Consider the following 24,375-nt stretch of genomic DNA (forward strand, 5'->3'; position numbering starts at 1 on the left):
CCTTTTGGCAGGCGGAGTAAAAGATAAACTTGACCCAGTCAACACTGGATGTCAGGATATGACAGGGCTGACGTAACTTTGTCTTGCCTTTACTTCATACAGAATGCTATAGCCATCCTGGGGTACTATCTAAAAGGCTGGAGGGTTTATTTGGGTCCTTTTACCTCAATATACCCTCAAGTCCAATTTTTCATCATATCATCATAAAATTTTTACTTATTTAGCCTCCAAACTGCTGTTTTTAATCATTTGCTCAGCAGCTTGCCCTTCACACATAGCTTAGGAGTTCAGCAAATGCCTTAAAAGTATATACAAAAATTTTAGAACACTTCTTTGCAGTTACTCCTTGGATTTTGGTTCAAATTCTGACTGCTTTGGCAACCCCAGATAATATCCTCTGTCTCCCCAGTCTGGAGGGACTGACTCAGGCCCCAAGTCACTAATTTCTGCTTGATTTCTAATCATCATGCCTTGAATTAATAAATGTTCTTGAGATTAAAAACAGAAACATACAACAAACAAGGTGAATATGGAGCTCACCTTGTCATAATTCCCTTTTCTCCAAGGTTTGGACTTTTTTCACTAAGAAGTCAGTGGTAATATTACTGTACTATTTTTCTTTAGGTGTGTTCCCTATATCTACCTTACAGTAATTCATCAAATACCTCTAAATTTAGTTCACTCCTCATTTCCTTTAGTTGCTATAACTTAGCTGAAAAAGTGAGATTTGACTCTGGATTTAGAGGGAAGGGTTATTTAATCTGAGGCTGATTTCCTGACAACTAGCTTCACATATAAGGAAGTAGCCTTCTGCAAAACTCCAAGGATACCTGCTATCCTTGAATGCTTACAACAATTATTCTTGGTAAAATATGGATGTTGCAAATCAGGACTAAAAAATTACCATGCCACCATATCACAGAAATGTAATCACGAAAGTTGAGTACTGTCTGCCACTTATCCCAGGGAAAGGGCTGTTACTTTATGAGCCAAGAATGCTGAAGTTGTGGGACAGAACTGGGAGTAGGACATGAGGTTCTATCCCAGATTTTACCACTCTGCACTGTATTTTGAACAGGTGCTTTCCTACCTTTGAAAGCTACAGTGGAAGAATGAGATGTTGGTTATGGTTCTCAAGTGTCATACTCCATTGTGAACCCCTGTTCACAGAAAGAATTGACCTAGCACTTCCCTAATCATGCAGTTTTATACAGCTCCTTAGTCGAAGGGTCACAGTATCTACACTGGGGTCCAATATTCTGTCACCCTGATTTGTATAAGCTGCCCCCAAATGAAAAGGGCATCAGGTGACCAGCACATTTGCTACTGCATGTCTCTCAAATTTTCCTTTGATGAATGTTTTTCCATCAGATGCTCCCTTACTTTAGTGATACTGATAAATTTGATAACTGGTCTTTCAGAGTTCTGCAAGATTTTTTCACAGATTACGACAAGCTCCCTAAAAAGTTGTTTTTTATATTCTATTTCAAAAATTTCAAGCACTCTTCCCATCCCCTGTCCTTGTTTATCCACACTTTGGAGTGACTCATCTCTAGAATTTTTCCAGAGCTCAAGTGCTCAACTAAGGATTTGCTCAATCTATCCTTTTGATGTAAATTCTGAAAGCTACACACATACATACACACACAATCACCATAAATTTAAAATTACTGCTAAAAATACAAAGAATAGTCCATTTTCATTTGAACCCAGAGAGTTCAAAAGCCCTTTGCATCTGAAAATTCCATAATCATTCTAGGTATGGTAAAAAGAATGTGTTCCCTCACAAGTTGCTAAATTGGAAAGTATTCAATTGCTAACAGAGTTAGCATTTAGTTACCTTTATTGGATAGCTTTTGTGAACAAATAACTATTATTAATCATGCAGCTTGTGATGCTAGTTTTGGGATCAAAATTTAAATGTTAACATTTACCAGTTCAGTATGCTCTATGCAAATAGAGACATCAGAGTGCAACCTAGCCATCTTGGCAATTTTATTTGTGTTTTAAAAATTGTATTGTGTTCTATAAATATTTCAAATGAATTCTTGCACCAAATAGGTCATTTGTTAAATGCTACCCAGACTCATAGCCTCAACAAAGAAGTCTTTAAAAATATAATGTTTTTAAATAGGCAAAAAAACCTAAAATAATATAATTGGAAAGTGTAGGAACTCCACACAGTTCCAATCTCAGGGATATATCATATTCTCATGACAAAAGGAAACAAAAGAGCAACTCAGATTTTTATCCACATATCTTGAGGAGCTTTAAGAGAAATACAGGTCTTAACTCACAGGAATGTCTCTACTTCTCTTTTAGAAATTATCTTTCCTACAATTTTCAGATCACAGCTCAAAAGTCTGCTGTGGATTCTTATTTTCTAAGCCACCCTCTCTAAGTGCCTGGTTCCTAACACTGTTTAAAATCCACTGGTGAGCCAATGTGTGTCTCTTAATTTCCCCTTTATTTCAATATAACTCTTTGGTCATATCTCGTTCCTCCCATTCATCAAAGCTTAAGACAAGGTGGGGGCTGGGAGAAGTAGGTAGATGAAGACAAAATTTTCTGGTTTTTTTTGTTTTTTGGGTTTTTTTTTTGAGTTGGAGTCTCACTCTTGTCACCCAGGATGGAGTGCAGTGGCAGGCATGCGGCCACCGCAGCCTCCACTTGTGGGGCTTAGGCAAGCTTTCCACCTTAGCTTTCCAAGTAGCTGGAACTACAGACATACGCCACCATGCCCAGCTATTTTTTGTGATTTATTGTAGAGAAGAGGTCTCGCCAAGTTGCCCAGGCTGGTCTCGAACCGCTGGGCTCAGGCAATCTTCTAGCCTCGGCCTCCCAAAGTGCTGGGATTACAGGCTGAGCCACCACACCCGGCCAAATTTTTCCTTTTAAATGGAGAAGAAAACTGAGTACACTCTGATGCTAACAAATATTATTCCATTATACAATTAAAAACCAAAATGATATCAAGCCACATTCAAGTTCACTTACAAGTGTCGGGCTTTTTCCTGTTTTGTCCTTCTCTTTCCCGCCTTTGCCCGCATCCCACTTTTCTGCATTTACGTCGGCTTCACTCCACTCCGGCCAGATTGGGAATCTCCCCTTCTTTTGTTCAACAGAACTAGGTTGTGTATTACTGCTAAAATGATAGTAACTGGAGAGAGAGTGGATGGGTTAGTTTTAATTAAAATCCCTAAGATCAAATGTTGGATTAACTGCCAAATTTAATTGTCTTGTCAACAGAGTCATGTTAAATACATTTTTCAGTGCAGTCACACCTGTAGCTAGATAGCTTCCACATGCTAAGGTTCTAGAGGTTAAAATAGCCCCAAAGAAATTATTCCATAAACAAATTTTGAGCTTTAGTTTCTACTTATGAATGTAAGACATTCAAAAATAGATACAGAGTGTTATCAAATATCATAAACATATAAAATATATATAATTCACATTTAGAGCAACTCCTTTACACTAATAATGGGAATAGCTTTTAGAAGATTATTATAACTATACATTTGAGGTTTTTCAGTTAAAAATACTATGTGATCATTGTTTTTCAAAAAAACTATAAAATACAAGTCAGATAAATAAGAAAAATATACTCACCCCTCTCTTGATGCTACAAATTAATAACTATCTATCTTCTCAGACCAATAAAGAATACATACATTTTTCTTTAAAAATTGAAGTATTCTGCATAAAATTTTAATGGGATACTTTTTACCACTTATCAGCATATTTTTAACATTTATCATGCCCTTATATAATACTCCATTTTATGAATATACCACATTTTATGTAACTAAGCTTCTATATTTGGAAATTTTGAGGTTTTGATTTAAAACCTTTTTCATTTTCTTAAGCAAGACTATCGTTGTTGTCCTTGTTGCTAAATCTTTGCTTATATTTGTCATTATTTATTTAGGATAAATTTTGATACTGTATCAAAGGATATGCACATTTAAAGTCTGTGATGTATTCTGGCCCGTTTTCTACAGAAAAAACTGGACCTGTTGTCTATTCTCACTATATACATATTAGAGTTTTCATATCTTTCAGCCCTGACTATTTTTGTTCATTTTCATGAATTTTAAAGTCTAAAATAGGAATCTTAGTTAATTTTCAAGTTTTTAAGTACTTGTGAGGCTAGAACCCTGCTCTAGACTCTGAGACAAACAGTTGGAAAAAAACCAGACTGAATTATCTACTCTTATATAGTTCATATTCTAGTGGGTTCTAGACACAAAATAAACAGCATAAATTAAGTAAAATATATAGTATATAGTCATGCATTGCTTAACAGCAAGGACACGTTCTGAGAGATGCATTGTTAGGCAATTGGGCTATTCTACGAAAAACAGTGTACTTACACAAATCTAGGTGGCAGAGTCTACTACACACCTAGGCTGTATGTTCTAGCCTATTGCTCCTGGGCCAAAAACCTGTACAGTGTGTTACCATACTGGATATTATAGGTAGCTGTAACACAATGATAAATATTTATGTATCTAAATATAGAAAAGGACAATAGAATATATAGTATAAAATAAAGAATGCAATGCATGTTTAGGCCACTTAGGCCACTTACCATCAATGGGGCTTGCAGGACTGGAAGTTGCTCTGGGTGAATCAGTCAGTGAATGTGAAGGCCTAGGACATTACTGTACTCTACTGTGGACTTTATAAACACTGTACACACTTAGGCTACACTAAATTTATTTTAAAAATCTTTCTTCAATAACAAAATAACTTCAGCTTGCTAGATGACCACTCTCATATATGCAGATCATGATTGACCGAAATGTGGATATATGGCAGAAGACTGTATTTGAAAGTGAAAGGGAAGTATAAAACAAGACAGGGGAAATAAAAAGATAAGTTGTTCAATTTTTAAAACAGTGGTTAAGGAAAGTGTCTATAGTAAGGTAATATCTCATAGCGAAAGAAGGTGAAGGATCAAGCTATGTGCATGTCCACAGAAATAATGCTCCAGATGCAGGAAACTGCAAGTATAAACACCAAGGAAGAGTATTCCAGATACAGAGAGCAATCCGGCTTATTTTAAGGACAACGGAGGTCAGTGTAGCTTTGGCTGAGAGAGAAGAAGGGGAAGTAGAGGAAGATGATTGCAGAGAGGTAACAAGAAATGTGAGGATTGTCAGGGTGATCTAAGCTAGGGGAAGGAAATTGGTCTTTAGTCTGGGTGAGACAGGAAGCCAAAGGAGGGTTTTGAGCAGGAGTTCAAAATGATATAACCAAAATTTGGTGATCATTCTTGCTGCTTTGTGGAGAAAAGGCCAAAAGAGATAGGGAGACAAAGCAGAAAACTTTGAAATAACGGGTGAAAGCTAAGGGGTGTTTTAACAGAGTTGACAACTGTAAAGATGGCAAGAAACAGTCCAATTCTGTGTATATTTTTAAGGTAGAGAAAGTAGATAAAGTTGTCATTTCCTAGTAGAAAGAAGGAAGACCATGGAGAGGGGCAAAATGGAGGGTGGGTGAGGGATATAAAGCAACAGCTCATTGATAAGTGAATTGTGTTTTAGATGCCTAAAATACACCCTTGGAAGTATGGAATAGGTAATCAGACAAGATTCTGAAGTTTCAAAGAAGAAAATTGGGCTAAAAGTAAAACTTTGAGCGTCATCAGCATTTAGATGGTATTTAAAGTCTTAAGACCAGATGAAATCACTAAGAAAATGACTACTTAAGAAAGAGGTACTCTCAGGGCTGCTATTTAACACACCTAACAACTGGTGTGGATTGAATATTCGCTAATCTTAATGAACTCTGAATACAATGCTGAATCAATGTTTTCCAAGTCTCCAGCTATGCCAGACATTTAATCTTTATGTAGTGGGGGCTGAGATGTCACATCCTCAGGGTGGTCCAGAGACCCAGGGCAAAAGGCAGAAATGTCTGGACCCAGAGTTATTTAAGGTAATTGTTAAGTTTATCTACCAATAAATATATGAATATTCCAATACTGTAATAGTCAACACAGCTGTATTGCTGCCTTTAGTACTCTATGTGTGAAAGACAGAGTGATGAGGAAGAATCAGCTGAGGAAGCTCAGAAAAAAAGCAATTATTGAATTTGGTTGATAGAATAATTTCTACCCCCAGTATATACACATATTAGTCCCTGAAGCATGAGGACGTGTTACCTTCCATGGCAAATGGGAGTTTGTAGATGTGATTAAGTTAAGTATCTTGATATGGGGGAATTATCTTGGATTATCTGGTTGGGCTTAATGAAATCCCAAGAGTCCTTAAAAGTGGAAGAAGGAGTCAGAAAGGTCAGAGGGAAAAGCCACCACTGAAGAATGGACAAAGACCAAACAGTGAGTTTTGAAGACAGAGAAAAGAGGACAGAAGACAAGGAATGTTGGCAGGTTCTAGAAGCTGGAAAAGGCAAAGAAATGAATTCTCTCCTAGAGCCTACAGAAGGAAAGCAGCATTGCCAAAACCTTGTTATTAGTTCTGTGAAGGTAGTTTTGGACTTCTGACCTCTATAATTCCAGGGCAATAAATTTGTATGGTTTTAAGCTATTCAGTGTATGGTATTTTATTACTGTAGCAATAGGACACAAGTAAAATGAGGTAGGAAAAACACAGTAGAAGATGTTGCCTCGGAAACCAAATGAAACAACTGGTTTTTTGTTTGTAGTTTGTTTTGTTTTTGTTTGTTTTTCTTTTTCAAAAATGAGGGAATGAGCAATGCTGCTAACAGAGCAAATAAGATGAAGTGAAAACTACATGTTAAGTTTAGCAAGAAGAACTTTAAAGTTCCCTCAAATATCACTTCCTGTGGGTGTGGGCTGAGTTTCCTGAACACCCTATCTATATTAGCAATGCTCACCTCTACATCATTTCATATTGCTTTATTTTTATGACACTTGACAATACTCTCATTAATCCTTTATTTATGTGCTTATTGTGTAAGTAAGGCAGGATTTGTAAGTTCCACAGTGGTAGGAACATTAGATTTGTTTGTTCATTTCCTCCATCTCCAGCTGCTGGACTAGCACCTGGACAAAGTAGGAAATCTATCTATCTGTCCTCTATTTACACAACATGAAAGAAACGATGTCTTGATTTTACATTTCTAATAATTTCTCATTTAAACTGTTGCAAATGTTTATATGTAGGTAGAGACTGAACAGATGCTCACCAACTCTATTCCTATTTCTCTTGTTAGTTGGGGTAGTACTAAGTAATGATGTCTCTGACAGCAAAATGTGGGTAGATAATCTTGTATCCCATCTGCAGGCTAATAAAATATCCTGTGAGATACTTCTCACTGTCTTCCTGCTCAATATATGGCTGAGTCCTAAGAGGATGCCTTACAAAATGGTTACACCACAGATGAAAGGAGCCAGAAACCCTCATTCAGCACATGCAAAGCCACCATTAATCAGACTCTGGTATGAATGAGAAATATCCTTTGTTGTGTTATGTCGCAGAGATTTGAGGGTTGTTTGATATTGTAGCATTGACTAATATAAAGAGTATAATTGTTTTCTTAGGATTTAGATTTTCTCTTGTATATTTTTAATCATGTATATAAGTGTATACATGTTAAATTACTTACATATTATTCTTCTATTATCTTAAACTGGTAACACTTGATTGTCTTGTTATTTGTGATTTCTGCCTATATATATTTTGCATATTCTTTGATTATGAGCTCACGCTTATCAGACTGGAGGAAAAACTCAAGTAATATTGAGGTTTTTTCTGTCAGACATCCCAAATGAATAAGCCATCCAGGAACCCATGGATACCGTTAAAAGCAAATCTCAACCCTATGCAGGTCTCAAAGAGTTTTCATTTCTCAAGGAAGATTATTTTTTCTTTTCAGCCAGATGTCAGGCAAAGAAAGATTAGCTTTCTTATCATCTTCCTGTGCTTAGATGAATTTTCCCATTCACCTGTTTTAAGAGAAACTTTTGGAAAACTATGTCTTTATCTAAGGCTGGAATATCCCCTTTCCTCATTTGGGCGCAAGACTTTATCCTGTATATGTTAAAACAAAAGATCACTGTTTTATAAGTCTGATAAGATTTCACTCAGACTCTTTAACTCTGATCATCATGATCTTCAATTCCTTACTTAATTCTGGATCCTGAGATTTTTATTTATTTATTTTTTTAAGAGACAAGGTCTTATGATGTTGCCCAGGTTGGCTTTGAACACTTGAGCTCAAGCAATCCTTCCACTTCAGCCTCCTAAATAGCTGGGACTACAAGTGCATACCAGTGCCCCTAGCTTTTATTCTCTAAATAGTCATATATAGGCATTATTATTTTTTTAAATAACAATCCACTATGTTGCTGGAAAATAAAGTCTGAGAATGTATACATTGTTAAGCAATGTTCCTAAATAGCATGTAAAAATACAAAAGAGGTAAGGGTGACTAGAATAGTTTCCAGGGAAAATTGAAGCTGTTTTCATAGTATTGATAGAAAAATCAAGGCATAAATTAATGCATATAATATCTGTCTCTGTTTTACTGAGTATCGGTACAAGCCTACAGATCAAAGGAAAGTTTTGATTTTATATCCATCAAAACTGTGATAAGACTACCTCATTCAGGAAGCCCAAAAGCTTAGAATCTGTTTTTAAAATATATAATTAAAAAAAGATTCTATTAAGATTAATTGTTGTCCTCTCTTCACTCTGTCAAGTGTAAGAAAATATTCTAGCTCTCTCCCTTAAGCTATTAAGCTTTATCTCTAATTGGCCTACTTTCCTTGTAACACATCAGACCTGTTCCCATCTATATTGAAGATTACTTAAAAATTCTCTCATTAGAGGTGTCTTATACCAACCCAATAGATCACCTACAGTGCTACACACACAATATAAAAAATGCTGAAACACAGCTCAAGGTGAAATGTACTGTAGACTTCAAATGACCATGTAAAATGTTGCCTTTGAAAGTCTCAGCACAGTATGCTTTTGAAGTTCACTGGCAGAATGTACCTACTGCTCTAGCACAGTTGGGATTCTTTAAGTATTCAAAGCACATTATTTCTGGTCTCATCAATTCTGAGAACAAGATAATTTTTAAACACAAAAGTAATCCAGGAAGATTTAGGATCTGGTAATACTGGAAAATAAATGTTGCCAAATTTTAGAAAATTCAAACCTACAACGTGAAAAATCAGAGTTATTTAAATAGTTACTTTATTCACATGATAATGTGCCCAAGTACCAGTAAACTCATTAAAAATGAAAGCTGTATACAAGCTTTCAAAAATAAATGCACTATGTAAGTTAGTATATGTCTAAAGGCTTCTCCCCTCACAGTGAGTCTAAATATGTTACTGGGATAGCAGGAGTGCCACTACCCTTTCAGGAGAGGCTAGAAATCTGTATGCAATACAGATTTGTAGAAGTTTATCATTTAATGAAAAAAAATTCCATGAGAAATGTTTATAGCATAAAGTTTGTATATTACAAGTGCCCAAAATGGGATATTCCAAAGAAAATCAATATTTGGAGGAAGGGAAAGTTTAAAATATCCAAGTGAGAAATTTTTAAATTTCCAGAAATATTTAAAATTTCCAGAGAAGAAATTTTAAATATGAAGTTACTCCTGGAGAAAAGAGAGCAAGCATAAAGGAAGCAAAGGATCATGGTTGAAAACCATTGAAAATTATTAATGGACAAATTTCAGAAGGAAAATATAGTGGTGGCATGGGGGCTGAAATAATATAATCCACAAGTAGATATTGTGAAATGGATTTGTGCAGTGATAGTCCAAACTTAAAAGACCCTAAGTCCATCCTGGAAAAGAGGCTATAATTACCCCTTAATTGCCAGGCGACCAGAAATAGGTTTCATGAAGGAGCAAGTGACTAGAGTTAAATATAAGCTCCTAGTTTTGAACCAACACTGGCATAATTCCTCCTACAGCTCATGGTATAACAGGAAATGTGTTGCTTTCTTCTAATTCCATGAGGAAGCAGGCTGGAGAAAAAAATGACAATGAGGGCATGAGTCCTCTAACCCCATGAGGGTAGCATAAGGGATAAAACTCCCTACATGATAGAAAAGCCTCCAATCTCCCAATGTTAAGACTTGGGTGGAGGCAGGGGTAATATTTTTAAAAGTTAACATTTTTTTTGTGGTAAATGCACTCTTGTAACAGAGTGTTACAGGCCCTTTGCTGGCTCATTGACTATTTAGTAGCTGAATGATGGATAGGTTCTGGGGTTCCCAGAGAGAGGCCAAAGTTCAAGAAGAGAAGAACATTATTCAGGGAGCTTAAAAATGCAGCTGTTTGCCATCTGATAAGAAAGTATTTCAAATTATAACAACTATCCTGTCCTTTTCCTCAGTGCATATCAACTACACTTTAGCAATGGGTAGGGAGCTGATCATACTGGAAGGCCATCTCGTCAGAGATAGTACACATGAGTTTAAAATATCTACAGAAATGTTTCTCTTGCCCACGCCAGCTATGACATGTCTCTCCTTCCTCTCTTCTTTCTCTAATAAACTTTGTTTTAAACTTTAATTAATTAAATTAATATCTACAAAAATGAACTAAAAACACTAAAATTACAAAGCAAAAAAAGAAAAGACTATAAAGGACAGTCAGTAAGTATATCAGAAGAAAGAAATCATATCAAAGGAAAGGTAAATAATATGACAAATTTAAAAACTCTTTAAAATGAGTGCACTTAGGATACTAAAAACAATAAAGGAGGAAGAGTTTCTATTTTTCAATGAAAACAGGAAAATATTAAACAAGAATATTTAAAGAAAAATAAATCTTGAAAAGTTTAGTCATGAAAATTTTGGATGTTGAAATAGACAATAAAATAGCATAAAGAGTAGACAAAATATAACTAAAGTAATAAGAGAGCTGGTGATTTAGAAGACAGAATTTTAAAAACCTAGCACTTGCATAGAGGAGAAAGAGTTATATCTCTGTGAAATAGACAAGTGGATAGACTGAAAAACTCCAACGTATTCCCAATAGGAGGCCCAGAAAAACAAAACCATTAAAATGTTGGCGTGAGGAAGAGTATATATAACTGATGATTGGACTGCTGAAAATGTTCAGAATTGACAAAAGACATGTCTTCACATCTACGCGGAGAAATATCAAATTACCTAAAAATGAAAAACAATCAAATTGACAGCAATAGTAATTACCAGAAAGTAATGAAGTGGTACCTTCAAAGGTGAGATGAAATAACTGTCAATCTTGAAATCAATACCCACCAAGTAGACTCTTATTCAGAACTGAGATAAAAGATTCTCTTAAATGAAATTTTAAAAAATTTTAAAGTGAATTTACCATAACAGACTCTTGTCAAAAAGGAAAAAAAAAAAAAACAAAACAAAACAATGAAGAATTTCAGGAAGATAGGAAATGGACCCAGAATGAACATGTGGAATACAAATAGCAATGTTACACAAATGAGTCACTATAACATTTTGGTAAAATTGTAACAGCATTTCCTTCAAACATAATGATAACAATTTTTTGTCTTAAGAAGCAATTATTAAAATTTTAGAACACAAAAATAGATGAGGAAGGGAATTCTGAAAGACATTAAATGTGCCGTTTTTTTCTTTGTAGGAAAGAAAAAATAAACACACTTTTTTTTTTTAAGGTGGTGGGGGCATGGGGGTTAATGTAAAAAATGAAATAAGACTTCCAAACTGAAAGAGAACAGAAAGAGTGAATCTGATGTTAGGGAAGAAGTAATTGTAAACTATGCCACAGGTAGAAGGAAACTTAGATGTGCAAAATTATTTTAATTAGCATCAAATCAACTGATGTCTGGAAAGTAAAACATTTTAGAAAAATACAGTTTCAGAATGAAAAAGAAATTTTACGCAACCAATAGTTCATTTATTTTTAACTAACATTTACCAAACACCTGTTCTAAGACAGGTACTCTTCTAGATGATGGAGTTACCAACAAATGATATATATATCTCTGTTTTTGAGTTTATTAGAAATACAAAGAGGGAGACAATTTTAATATAATATGGTATGTTCAAGGATGGAAGAATGAGATCTGATAATTAAGTTTGCAATATCATCTTAGAAAAAGTGCCACAAACCTCATTGCTAAATATCACTATGGTCACCTTTGAAGTACTCCTCTTGGGAAGCTATGCACTGATTCCAGCACCTAGTCCACCCATCAAAGCAATTCTGGAACTCTTTTTCAGGAATGGTCATCAGAGCTGTCGTTATATTACCTTTGATGTCCTGGATGTCATCAAATGTCTTCCTTTCAGTATTTCTTTTATCTTTGGGTAAAGAAAAAAGTCTCGGGGACCATATCAGGTGAGTAGGGAGGGTATTCCAGTACAGTTTTTTGTACAGTGCTGCCAACATAAGCACATGGTGGCAAATTCATGAACATAATTGTCAGACTCCAACAAATAACGACAACAGCTTTGATAGGTGCTGGCATTGGTACATAGCTACCCAAGGTGAGTACTTCGATGGTGACCATAGTGATATTCATCAATAAGGTATGCAGCATTTTTTCTAGAATGGTTCAGGTACCTAATTGTCAGTACTTCATATTCACAAGTAATAAAAAAGAAGGTATTATGCCCAGTGTAAGACAAGGAGAAGAAACCTCTTAAATAAAATAGTATCTGACGTGTCTTGAAGGATAACTAGAAAATTTCCAAATTAAAAAAGAAGAAAAGGCATTACTAGGAAGAAAAAACAAAAACAAAAAAACCAGCATCAGAGACAGTGCAGAGGCTAGAAACAGCAGAATAGATGTAGAGATCTACGAATTCTTCAGTACCACACAAGCATATAGTGTAAGGCAAGAGGAGGAAATTAGGCTAAAAAAATTAGGAAGGCAGCTCCTCACCAAGGGCCTTGCTGAGGAGTTTGAACTTTATTTTCTAGTCAGTGTTGACTTTGCTTATGATAGACAGGTAAACATGTTATCCTCAGGTATATACTATTTAACAATTACTCATGGTTTGAAATATGAGAAGAACACTGAAGTTGAACTATGACTTGAAAATGAGCACAATGATGATAATTCAGATAATTTGATTTAAGATCATTTTCATCAGATCTGAACAATGTATACTTTTAATAAAAATTATTGTATAAAGATATCTCTAGGAAATAAAAAAACAATTAAAACACATAATGGTAATTATATCCAAATTTTTGTTCCATTTTTAAGTAAAAAAAAACTACTCCCATATGCAATGTATTGTTTGTGGATACATGCTTATAAATACTGCTTTAAAATCTATCATCTTAATACTTAGAAACAAAATGTAAAATTTAAATAATAAGTTAGAGTGGCAGGGACCAGATTTAATCTCTCAACTGAAACAAAATACATGAAATTGATTTTAAAGACACGGTTATCAAGTGGTGAAGGTCATTGATCCCTGACAAATGAGAAACAAATGGCATGAGTCCTTTAGCTGCCTCAGGTTATGACTGTGAGTTTCCAGACTGCAATGCAAGGAGTGGTAACTCAGGCATATGCCAGCATATTCCTTGAGTAGAGGATAAGGCAATAAGTGTTTAGGGAAGAACAAGGTAGCTAGAGTTTGCAGGATAGGGTGCTAAAGAGAGAGCTTCATGGAGAAAACCCCTGAGACAATTTCAAACGGATCAATACAAGTGTAATTGGTGTTGCCAAAGGAGCACTTAAAGACAGAAAAAAAAAAAATTCAGAAAAACTGCAAACATTTTGAACTTTTGATGAAAATTATAAAATCACAGATTCAAGAATTTCAATAAAACTCTAACTCAAGAAACATGAAGAAAACCATGTCAAGTTACAACATAAGCAAATAACTTAAAAGTAGCAGTAAAAATAAAGATCAAGAGCAGTTAGAAAGAAAAAGCAGACATTATATGCAAAGGAACAAAGAAAAAGAAAACACAAATTTCTCATAAAGAAACAATGCAGGAGAAAAGACAACAGGTAATATATTCACCTGATGTCACCCCAAGCAACTTTTTTTTTGTTTCCCCGAATGAAAAAAAGTTCTCAAAGGGAAACATTTTGCTGATGTGGAAGAAGTGAAACACAAAATGCAGAAGCACTAAAAGGCATCAAAATCAGCAAGTTAAAAAACTTGCTGTTTTGAGCAGTGAAAAAAGTGTCCCGATAGATGTATTGTATCAAATGGAGTACTTTGAAGGTAACATGTTTAAAAATGTAGGAATAAATGCACATTTTTTATAAATAAAATGTTTGGGAGGGTCTTCTCTTGTACTTAGATAAATAGACTTTAAGTCAAGAATGATTTTTTTAAAAAGGCAAAGAAGGTCATTACATAATGATAAATGAATGGGTCAATAGAACAAAAGAATATAACAATTGTAAAAATGTATGCATCCAACAATGGAGTATCCAGATATATAAAACAAATACTAATAGACCTAGAGAAAGAGATTGACTGTGATACAATACTTGTAAAGAATTTCAGCACCCCACTTTCAGCATTGGACAGAGTATTTAGACAGAAAATCAACAAAGAAATATAAGAGTTAAACTGCACTCGAAATCAAATGAATTTAACAGACATTTACATAACATTTTATCTAACAGCTGCAGAATACACATTTTTCTTAACAGCACAAGAAACATTCTCCGGTATAGACCATATGTTAGGTCACAAAACAAGTCTTAACAAATTTTAAAAACTCAAAGTCATGTCAAGGATTTTTTTCTGACTACAATGGAGTGAAACTAAAAATCAGTGACAGAAGGAATATTAAATATTGTACAATTTCATGGTAATTAAACAACACAATCCTGAAAAACAAATGAAAAATTAAAAAGAAATTTAAAAATTCCTTGAGATCTATCAAAATTAAACATAAGATAATAAGATTTATGAGATATGACAAAAAGCAGTTCTAAAAGAAAGTTGATATTAATAAATGCCTATGTTAAAAAAAAACAAAGATATCAAGTCGACAAACTAATAATGCAAGAAATTAGAGAAGAACAAACCAAACACAAATTTAGTAAAAGGAAATAAATAATAAATATCAGATAAGAAATAAATGAAATTGAAAATAAAAAAAATCAACAGAATCAAAAGTTGGATTTTTGAAAAGACAAACTAAATTGACAAACTTTTAGGTTGACTAAGAATAAAAGAGAAGGCACAAACAAACAAAACCCGAGATGAAAAAAGAAAATACTACAACTGATACCACAGAAATGCACAGCAATATTAGAGACTATTATAAACACCATATACCACAAACTGAAAAACCTAAAACAAATGTATAAATTCCTGAACACATACAACCTACCAAAACTGAACCATGAAGAAAAAGAAAACTTAAACAGATCAATAATGACTAATGAGAATGATGGAGTAAGTTAAAAGTCTCCTATCAAAGAAAAGCCCAAGACTGACAGCTTTAATGATAAATTTAATCAAACATTTACAGAAGTAATGCCAATTCTACTCAAACTATTAATAAATTGAAGAGGAAAGACTAATTCCAAGATTTGGAGGCAAGATGGTGATGGAACCAGTGGGAGCGTGAAATTCTCTGCAAGGGCGAGTGTCCATAAAGACAGTCTTTGTGAGTGGGTGAGTGCTGCTGAGTGAGTGAAAGTTCGTCGAGTGGAGACTCAGGATCAAACACCTAGGATCCTGCCCCCTCTGGAGGCAGCTGCAACCCACCACTGCCCTGAGATCAGCCATTCTTGGGGGTCTCTTGAGAGGAGGCAGCAGAGGTCAACTGCTCTCAGTACCTGGCAGTCGACTGATGCCACCGCTCAGTGAGCCAGGCACTGGCAGAGGGAATCGTGGAGAGGACATGGGGTGGAAATCTGGAACTGCGACCTGCCGCTGGTGAGGAGACACTAGCTGCCTCCATTTTCTCTGTCCTAGGCCTAGCAGAGACCTGCACTGGTGCCTCGGGCCCTTTCAGCCTCCAACCTGGGACCCAGAGGTGACCTCCACATCCCTCTGGGATCCATCATTGCCCATCCAGAGAGGAAACTTCAGGAGCAGACACGAAAGACGGATGCCCCACCCCCATGCTGGACCAGGCACAGACACATCTGATCTGAGTGGACACTTGGCAGCAATAGCAGCAGCAGCAGCAGACAAGTTGGGTGAGTCAGGATCTGACTCACCTTCCTCCCACAACAGTCCACGGGACTAAGAGCTACCAGATCTACCTGCACTGAGAGTGAAGGTGAGTGGCTGGAGACTGGAGCCCTCTCCCTACCTCAGCAGCAGTGCTTGGAAAAGGAACCTGAAGTTCCAAAAATGGCCACAGAGGGAGCTCTTTTTTTTCCTTTTCTCTGTTTTTGCTTATGTTTTAGTACTTGTTTTGCTTTGGGGCATTTTTTGCTCTTTTTTTTAGTGCTTTTTTTAGTTTTTCAGTTTGCATATGGGTATTTTTGAGGGCGAGTGCATCACCAGGCTTTTTTTGTTTGCAAGTTTGTTTGCATGTTTTTTCTTGTTTCTTTGTATATTCATTAGTTTGTGTGCCTGTTTGTTTTCCTTCTCCTTCTCCTCTATCTTTGTCTTCCTTTAGTCTCCCTTCTTACTTTATCTGTTCTTCCCCTTGTACTTATCTCATTTTGCTCACATTCATATATATGCCCCTGTTGCATGGACAGATTATAAGATGGTGGGAAGTAGATTCCAGGGGTCCCACACACCTGTCAGTGGACACTGTGATGTGCAAATAGCTTCTGAACCACAGCTCCCCCATCACACCTTAATCAAATCTCAAAACTACAAAAAGCACAGTTCCCCATCCTCAATCTGGCTTCAAAATTGAACAAATTCAGAGAATCTACATAAGGAAGAACAGGGGGTTGAGCAAACAGAAGTGAAAGAGATCCCCATATCATGGAGCAATGGAGTTAAAGAAGGGAGAAAAACTATAACAAATGAAGGAGAATCAAAGGGAGAACTCAGGTCCCATACATAAAATCACTGGGAAGATAGCACCTGAGAATACAGACTTTGGAATGCAAACAATGAAGAGTCCCCAGAACGACTGGTCTGAAACCATAAACCCAGAGGTCAAGGTATTAATAGAGAGATTGGATAGAAATAAGGAGAGACAAGAGGAAAGAATGAAGGAGTTGATAACTGAGATAACCGCAATGAAGAATACGGTAAATGAAATAAATAACAAACTGACCAGCATGAACAGCAGAATTAACCAAGCAGAAGAAAGAATCTCAGAACTTGAGGACCAAAATATGGAACTAACCCAAACTATTAAAAACATAGAAAAGAAGCTTTAAAAGACAGAACAAAACCTCCAAGAGATGTGTGATTATATCAAAGGGCTGAACATAAGATTACTTGGCAGTCCTGAGGCAGACAGAGAAACAGAGACGACCCTGGAACAAACATTCCATGAAATTATCCAAGAAAACTTCCCTCATCTCATTAGAGACTTGATCATTCAAGCACAAGAGATTCAGAGAACCCCTACAAGATATCAAATGAGAAGATCAACTCCTAGACACATAAGAATCCAATTATACAAGTAGATATAAAATAAACAATCCTAGCCGGGCTCAGTGGCTCAGCCTGTAATCCTGCACTTTGGGAGGCTGAGGTGAGTGAATTGCCTGAGCCCGCGGGTTCCAGACCTGCCAGGGCAATTTTGCAAGACCTCATTTCTACAATAAATAAAAAAGTTAGACGGGTATGGGAGCGCGTACCTGTAGTTCCAGCTACTTGGAAGGCTGAGGCAGAAGGATTGCTGGAGCCCAGCAAGTAGAGGCTGCAGTAGCCAGGAGCGGCCACTGCACTCCAGTCTGGGTAACAGAGTGAGACTCCAAGTCAAAAAAATAAAAAATAAATAAACAATCCTAAGGGTACCAAGAGAAAAAGGTCAGACTACCTACCAGAGAAGACCAATTAGAATAGTAGCAGACTTATCTACAGAAATGCTACAGGCTAGAAGGGACTGGAGTGCAATCTTCAAAGTTCTTAAAGATAAACAATTCCAACCAAGAATTTCCTCCCCAGCTAAGCTAAGCTTCATCAGTGGTGGAAAATTAAGGACCTTGAACAATTATAATACTATAAGAAATGGATTGGCAGTAGTGAGAAACTGTCAGGGGAGGGGGATGGGATTGGCAGTTGAGGGAAACTGCAAGGGGAGGGAGGGGCACACCTCATCAAAAAGAGTACCTGCATAATCAACGTTTGTATACCTAGCCCTAAATTGTACCCCACACCTTTATAATAATAATAATAATAATAAAAGAAGGGCAAGACAAATGCAGGTGAATAAAGTAAAATTCAAACAACAAAGTCACCTAAAGTACATTTTATGTAAGGTAGGATGCCAAAAACATTTTAATAAAATCCTATCTATAATTGATAAAAACAAACAAAAATTATCTTTCCCAGACATTTAATCCCTAAGAGTTTATGCCACCTCCAGACCAGTTCAACAACAAACACTTAAGAAAATATTAAACACAGAAGAAAGAAAGAAAGAAAGAAAGAAAGAAAGAAAGAAAGAAAGAAAGAAAGAAAGAAAGAAAGAAGGAAAGAAACAAAGAAAGAAAGAAACACATTCTTCTCAAGAATACAGGAGAAAGATTGAAAACACACACACATATCAACCCAAAAATCAAAAGAAAACCAACAAACAAATAAACAACAACAAAATCTATAAGAACCTCATGACAGAGATAAATTCTCATACCTCAGTAATTAACCTGAATGTGAATGGACTAAATGTACCACTGAAAAGAAAAAAATGACGCAACAATATGTATCTCCTGGAGACTCATTTCACCAGAATGAGCATTCACAGACTCAAAGTAAGAGGATGGAAAACAATTTTTAAGATGAACACAAAAGAAAACAGGAGTTGTGATCACAAAAAAAAACAGGAGTTGTGATCTTATATCAGACAAAATATCCTTTCAGTTATCAAAAATTAAAAAAGTCACAGAAGGTCACTACATAATGATAAGAGGTTTAATCCACCAACAAGAAATCTACATCCTAAACATATATTCCCCCAACATAGGAATATCAACCTTCATAAAGCAGCTTCCAGGTAAACTAAAAAAAGACATTGACTCAAAGACTCAAAGACTATCATAGCTGGGGACTTAAATACCCAACTAACAACCCTAGATAGATCACTGAGGCAAAAGGTCAACAAGTAGATCCAGACCCTCAACTTGACGCTTGACCAAATGGACTTAATAGATACCTACAGAACACTCCACCCAATAACCATGGAATATACATTCCAGTCATCACAACATAGAATGTATTCAAAGATTGACCACATCCTTGGACATAAATCAAGCATAACAAATTTCATAAAATCAAAATCTGCCATGCACCCTCTCAGACCACAGTGGAATAAAAATAAATATCAACACCAACAAAGCTATCCCCAAACCCACAAAGACGTGGACACTAAACAGCATGATACTAAACAAATCCTGGATCAACATGGAAATCAAAGCAAAAATTAAAATATTTCTGTAAACTAAAATAAAGACACACCTTACCAAAACCTCTGGGATACCATAAAATCAGTAATGAGAAGGGAATTAATTTCTTTATGAATACACATCAAAAAAATGGAAGCCGGGCTCGGTGGCTCAGCCTGTAATCCCGTACCTTTGGGAGGCTGAGGTGAGTGGATTGCCTGAGCCTGCGGGTTTGAGACCCGCCTGGGCAGGAGAGACTTCATCTCTACAATAAATCAAAAAAATTAGCCAGGCATGGAAGCACGTGCCTGTAGTTCCAGCTACTTGGAAGGCTGAGGTGGAAGGATTGCTGGAGCCCCAGCAGGCTGCGGTGGCCAGGAGCGGCCACTGCACTCCAGTCTGGGCGACAGTGAGACTCCAACTCAAAAAAAAAAAAAAAAGAAAATGGAAAGATCGCAAGTTAATAGCTTAACAAATCACCTAAGGGAACTGGAAAGAAAAGACCACCGAAACCTTAGCTTCAGCAGAAGAATCTAGATCACCAAAGTAAAAGCACAAATATAGGACACAGAAGAAAAAAATCAACGAAATAAAATGCTGGTTCTATGAAAGGATAAACAAGATTGACAGACCCCCTAGCCAGACTGACCAAGAAAAAGAGAGAAAAAGCCCAAAATAAACATAATCAGAAATGCAAAAGAGCAAATCACAACAGACACTGAAGAGATAAAAAAATAATCAGAGAGTACTATGAATGCCTGTATGGAAACAAACTTGAAAACCTAAATAAAATGGAGGATTTTCTGACATCACACAAGATACCAAGGTTGAAACAAGAAGAAATTGAGACATTAAATAGATCAATAACAACCCAGGAAATCAACTCCATCATAAGAAAATTACCCACACAAAAAAAGTCCTGACTAGATGATTTTCCAGTGGAGTACTACAAAATATACAAGCAGGAGCTGATACCAACCCTATTCCAAGCAATTGAGAAAGATGAAACTCTCCCCAAATCATTCTATGAAGCTAACATCATACTGATACCCAGACCAGGTAAGGATCCAACAAAGAAAGAGCTAAACGTCAATATCCCTGATGAACATAGATGTAAAAATACTCAACAAGATTCTAGCAAATCGGATCCAACAACACATCTCAAAAATTATCCACCATGGCCAAGTAGGCTTCATACCTGGGACGCAGGGCAGGTTCAACTTCAATAAGACCATAAATGTAATTAATATATCAACAGGAACCTCCGGGAAGATGGCAAAGGGGCAGGTTGGTCTGTGAGATTCTCTGAAAGTGAGTGTCCATGGCAACTCTTACTCTCCCAGTGGCTCCTGCTCCCGCCACTGCCAGCCTACTCTTCAACCACCATGCAGGCCTGCCGGCTGGCAGAAACCAACCCCATGCACTGCTCTGTCTGCTGCTGCAGCCACAGCCACCACTGCCATTGCCAGCCACTTTGGCCCGTGGGCTGGAGGCCCTGGATGCCACACACCACATCGCTGACTCGGCTGCCGCCTCCGCTGCTCCCTCCTGCAGTCGCTCCCTCTCCCCACCCAGGCTCCCAGCCCATGGAGCTCCTCCCATGCACCACACTGTTGATGCCACCGCCGCCATTCCCTTCTGCAGCCGCTCCCTCCCCCTGCCTGTTGCGGCCTTCGGCTCTGGCCTGTGGATCTCCTCCCATGCACTGCACTGCTGACGAGGCTGCCACTGCTGCCACTCTGTCCCACAGCCTCTCCCTCCCCCTACCCAGGGTGGCCCTCAGCTCCCAGCATCTTGGAGCTCTGGGCCCCCATGCTTGCTGCACCAGCCTGCCCCACCGAGCTGCCCAGTGCCATGCTGACCTGCAGCTCCCAACTGTCTGGCACTCTGCCTCCCCCAACTCAGCCCTTGGCCCGTGGGTCCAGAGCACAACTGGGGCCCTGAGACCAGGCAGAGACCTGCATTGACCCACCCAGCTCTGCCCAGCTCCACCAGCCTCCAGGTTGGAACCTAAGATAATAGTATCAAACTAGGACAGACAGGAGCCCCTCTTCCATGTGAGATAGGACACAGGTCAGATCTGAGTGGCAGACTTTTCGTGCAGCAAGCTGACTGAGCCCAGATCTGAGCCAACTTCTCCCTAGCAGGCCTTGGGCATTAGTTCCTAGCTGTGAACAACTCTACCAGCCTGTGATGAGAGCTAGAGATCATAGCTGAAAGGACACTGGACTTAGAGGAATAATCTAAGAGCATGCTTGGTTCCCTTGTTTTTATTTTCATTTTTAATTTTTATTCTTTTTTTAATTTATCTTTTTTTCTCTTTTCTCTCACTTTTTACTGTTATTGATAATGTCTGCATACTTGCTTTGTCTCTGTTAGTTTACTGATTTTTTTTTCTTTAGATTTCATGTCTGTGTAGGGGAATAGCATCAATAAGGAGGCTGATTGACTGTGTATCTGTATGATTGTCTGCATGTTTTAGGTTTTTTAAAAAATCTTTTCCATCTGGTGTCTCTTTTCATTTGTTAGTCAGTACATTTGTCTGATTTTCCTTTTACTCTTCTCACTCTCCACCTTCCTCTTCCTCCCCTCCCCTATTCCATTTTTTTCCTTTTACTTACCCCATTTTGCTTTCAGGGAGTAAACCTATACCCCACTGCATGGACAGATTGCAAGGTAGTGGGAAGTAGGATCCAGGGTATCCATACACCTGTTGGTGGATACTGGGATCTGCAGATAGATTTTGAATTAGAGCTTCCCCCTCAATTAAATCTCAAAATTGCAAAAAAAAGTACAGCCCCCATCCAGGCTTGATGGCTCAGCCTGTAATCCCAGCACACTGGGAGGCTGAGGCGAGAGGACTGCCTGAGCCTGCAGGTTCGAGACCCTCCTGGGCAGGTTGGTGAGACCTCGTATCTACAATAAATAAAAAATTATCCGGGCATGGTAGTGTGCACCTGTAGTTCCAGCTACTTGGAAGGCTGAGGCGAAAGGATCGCCTGAGCCCAGCAGGTCGAGGCTGCGGTGGCTGAGAGCATGCCACTGTATTCCAATCTGGGTAACAGAGTGAGACTCCACCTCAAAAAAAAAAACGTACAGCCCCAACCCACAGTCCAACTTCAGAATTGAACAAAGCTAGAGGATTCACATAAGGAAGAATAGGAGATTGAGCAAACAGAAGTAAAAGCTACCCCTCCACTACTGAACAACAGAATTAAAGAAGAGGGAGGAAAAAAAGGAAAAAGTGGGGAGGATAATCTACACAAATGAAGAAAAGTCACAAGAAAAATATAGGTTTCACACAGACCCCTGCAAGATCAGAAACAGAGAAAACAGATTTTGGAACACAAACAATAAGAGTCCCCAAAATGACTGGTCACATATTACAAACCCAGACATCAAGATATTAATAGAGAGAATAAAAAGAATTGAGGGGAGACGAGGGAAATAGGAAAGAGTTGATAACTGAGATAACAGCAGTAAAGAATACTGTGATTGAAATAAATAACAAACTAATAAGCATGGAAAGTAGAATTAGCCAAGCAGAAGAAAGAATCTCAGAGCTTGAGGACCAAAATATAGAACTAACTCAAACTGTACAAACCATAGAAAAGAAGCTTAAAAAGACAGAACAAAACCTTTAAGAGATGAGCAATTACTTCAAGAGACTGAACCTAAGAGTAATTGGACTTCCTGAGGCAGAAAAAGAGACAGAGACCAACCTAGAACAAACATTCCATGAAATTATTCAAGAAAACGTCCCTCATCTCATCAGTGATGCAAAAATTCAAACACAAGAGATTCAGAGAACCCCTACAAGACAACAAATGAGAAGACCAACTCCCATACACATAATAATTTGCTTAAACAAAGTAGGTATAAAAGAAAAATCCTAAAGGCAGCAAGAGAAAAAGGTCAGACTACCTACCAGGAAAGACCACTAGAATAGCAGCAGATTTATCTACAGAAACACTTCAGGCTAGGAGAGCTTGGAGCCCAATCCTCAAAGTTCTCAAAGATAATCAATTTCAACCAAGATTAATGTACCCAGCTAAGCTTTATCAGTGAGGGAGAATTAAAATCTTTCTAGACATTCAATCCTTAAGAACTTACACTGCCTTTAGACAGCTCTAAAAGAAACACTTAAGAAAGTATTAAAAATGGAAGAAAAGGAAAAAAGAACAACAAAATTCTTCACAAGAGTGTAGGAAAAAGATTGAAAACACACATGAATCAACCTCAAAATCAAAAGAAACACTGCAAAAAAAACAGGACAGCAACACCTCTATAAGAACCTCATGACAGGAATAAACTCTCACATTTCAATAATTAGCCTGAATGTGAATGGACTAAATGCACCACTGAAAAGACATAGAATGGCAAAATGAATAAAATATCATGAGGCAACAATATATTGTCTCCAAGAGAGTCATCTCACCAGAAAGGACACTCACAGACTCAGTTAATAGGATGGGAAGCAAAATGTCAGGCAAATGGAACACAAAAGAAAGCTGAAGCTGCAATCTTAATCTCAGACAAAATACCCTTTAAGTCATAAAAAATGTAAAAAGATGAAGAAGATCACTATATAATGATAAAAAGTTCAATTCAGCAACAAGAAATATCCATCCTAAATATATATGCACCCAACAAAGGAGCACCAATATTCATAAAACAACTTCAGGCAAACTTAAAAAAGAAATTGACTCTAACACTATCATAGCTGGGGACTTTAATGCCCCACTCACAACCCTGGACAGATCACCAAGACAAAAAATCAGCAAGGGGATCCGGAACACCAATGAGACTCTTGAACAAATGCACCTAATCGATATCTACAGAACTCTCCACCCAATGACCACAGAATATACATTCTACTCATCACCACATGAAACGTACTCCAAGATTGATCACATCATTGATCACAA

At 37.3% G+C, this 24,375-nt stretch overlaps 1 protein-coding gene across 1 annotated transcript in view; it reads right to left on the reverse strand.

The window, feature by feature from the left end:
• ADGB (androglobin) overlaps positions 1-24,375 on the reverse strand; it is a 192,999-nt gene that overhangs the window by 147,686 nt on the left and 20,938 nt on the right. Inside the window, exon 2 of the mRNA XM_008074020.1 lies at positions 2,998-3,160. Within this exon, the coding sequence (XP_008072211.1) occupies positions 2,998-3,160 (163 nt within the window). The remainder of the gene's footprint in view (positions 1-2,997; positions 3,161-24,375) is intronic.

This window comes from Carlito syrichta, unplaced genomic scaffold, assembly GCF_000164805.1.
Source record: "Carlito syrichta isolate Samal-C Ts95f unplaced genomic scaffold, Tarsius_syrichta-2.0.1 Scaffold316274, whole genome shotgun sequence".
NCBI classification, from domain to species: domain Eukaryota; kingdom Metazoa; phylum Chordata; class Mammalia; order Primates; family Tarsiidae; genus Carlito; species Carlito syrichta.